This window comes from Saprolegnia diclina (genome assembly GCF_000281045.1).
Source record: "Saprolegnia diclina VS20 unplaced genomic scaffold supercont1.27, whole genome shotgun sequence".
Lineage (NCBI taxonomy): Eukaryota > Oomycota > Saprolegniomycetes > Saprolegniales > Saprolegniaceae > Saprolegnia > Saprolegnia diclina.
Window position 1 is genome coordinate 380,549 of NW_008246094.1, and position 1,764 is coordinate 382,312.

Consider the following 1,764-nt stretch of genomic DNA (forward strand, 5'->3'; position numbering starts at 1 on the left):
AATGGCGTCCACACGACTGACCACGCCGGCGACAGCATGTGCTGGACGTCGTCCGAGAGGCTCAACACTGCGCGATGCATCACCGGCGCTACACAAGGGTTAGCGTAGAGGTTATGACTGGCGCAGGAGACGTACGTATGGTGGTACGACGACAGCCATGCACGAGGAGGATCTCGAGCATGTGCGACCCTTGATGCTTCAAGGCCAGCGTGATGGGCGACGTGCCTTTTCTAACACGTACATAGCCCAGATGCCCATTGACGGTACGATGCAGGCGTACGCAGAGAGTGCGTTCACGTCGACGCGCGGGCTCGCGGCAAGGAGACGGACGACGGGTATGTTGCCGTAGAAGACGGCAAAATGCAGCGCTGTCCAGCCGGTGGCCGTGCGCGCGTTGGGGTTGCACGATCCATTGACCAAGCAGGCCGCGAGGGTGCTAACATCGCCGGTCCTGGCGGCGGCAAAGAACGCGCCCGGATCGTCGCTGGATGGCGTGGACATGATGCTCGTCGTCCCTTCTTTCGCCAAGCGGAAGCTTTCGAAATGTACTCATTTGGCCTGTCGTCGTCTCATCAGGTGTTTGGTTGTTCGTGACGTCGATCGTCTGCCGGTTGTTGACACGCTCTGTGTCAGCACAAAACAGTGCATTTAAAACTGATTCAAAACATTGTTTTTGCCACAATTCTGTCGACCAATCGGCGCCACGCACGAAAGCAGCCAATGAGACGGGGTCTGGCAAACGCCAAATTGCCATGAGCGACAAGAGCCCTGCCGAAGTCTCGCGCCTCAACGAGGAGCTCGAGAAGCGCCACTACGAGTTCGTCTCCAACTGCGACGACGGCAACGGTACTATGCTCTGGTATATTTTGCTGGCTACAAGTAGCGGCGTAGGCGACGCAAGCGCGTGCCACAGTTACGGTGAGTGGCTGGCGGTCGTCGACAAGAACTACGACCACGCAGGTGGGCGACGCCTCATGTTGCTGGCACCTCATGCCGTGTAGGCAAAGTCTACAAGAAGAACTGCGACGAGAAGGCGTACGGTGCTTCGTGCTTCAACTACGGCCGCCTGCTTCGTATGACGTGGCTCTTTGCGTAATTGTCGATCTCAGCATCGATGCTAGTTGCTGGCAAGGGCGTCGAGGCCAATGATGCAGCCGCCATGCAGCACTTTAGTATGTACCGCGCGCCGTGGATCCATCGACCATCGACGAACCTACGTGTGCATAGAGAAGGCGTGCGACGGCGGCCATACGCACGGCTGCCACCACTTGGGGCTCATGTACCTCAACGGCATGGGCGTGACACAGGTACGCATGCGAGTTTGACGTACATGGCATCGTACATGTGCGCAGGACCTGGAGAAGGGCATGGCAGCGATCGACAAGGCGTGTGCGAAGGGCGAAGGCTCGAGCTGCTACCGGCTCGGGAGCATGTTCCTCACGTCGCAGTCCAAGTTTGGGCTCAAGCGCGACGTACCTAAAGCCAAGGCGTACCTCGAACAAGCGTGTGATGCCAACTTTGCGCCGGCGTGCCACAACCTCGCCGTCATGTACAAGAAGGGCGACGCGGGCGTGCCTCAGTACGCATTCCACGGTTGGGCTGCATTCTCATTCTCGTGTAGGAGCGACAAGCTCTACGAACAGTACAGCGAGAAGACCAAGATCCTCGTCCAGCAATCCGGCGGCATGGCCGGGTACAAGGCGGCGTAAGATCTGATTGCGTTAGTCGAGCCAGAAATAATACTCCAAAATGCGATGGAAAAGC

General features: G+C 58.0%; 2 protein-coding genes across 2 annotated transcripts; one reads left to right on the forward strand and one right to left on the reverse strand.

Moving 5' to 3' along the window:
- Window positions 1-79: 79 nt before the first annotated feature.
- On the reverse strand, window positions 80-531 carry SDRG_08807 (hypothetical protein; the record flags this gene model as incomplete). The annotated part of the gene is made up of 3 exons (XM_008614704.1): window positions 281-531; window positions 164-230; window positions 80-88 (listed from the first exon to the last, which is right to left on the reverse strand). The coding sequence occupies exons 1-3, from the start codon at window positions 499-501 to the stop codon at window positions 80-82; spliced, it is 297 nt and encodes a 98-aa protein (XP_008612926.1). The 5' UTR covers window positions 502-531.
- Window positions 532-737: 206 nt separating this feature from the next.
- SDRG_08808 (hypothetical protein) lies at window positions 738-1,764 on the forward strand. The gene is made up of 7 exons (XM_008614705.1): window positions 738-846; window positions 892-960; window positions 1,002-1,073; window positions 1,122-1,172; window positions 1,228-1,307; window positions 1,353-1,579; window positions 1,622-1,764. Exons 1-7 carry the CDS (start codon window positions 753-755, stop codon window positions 1,707-1,709), a joined length of 681 nt encoding a protein of 226 aa, XP_008612927.1. The 5' UTR covers window positions 738-752; the 3' UTR covers window positions 1,710-1,764.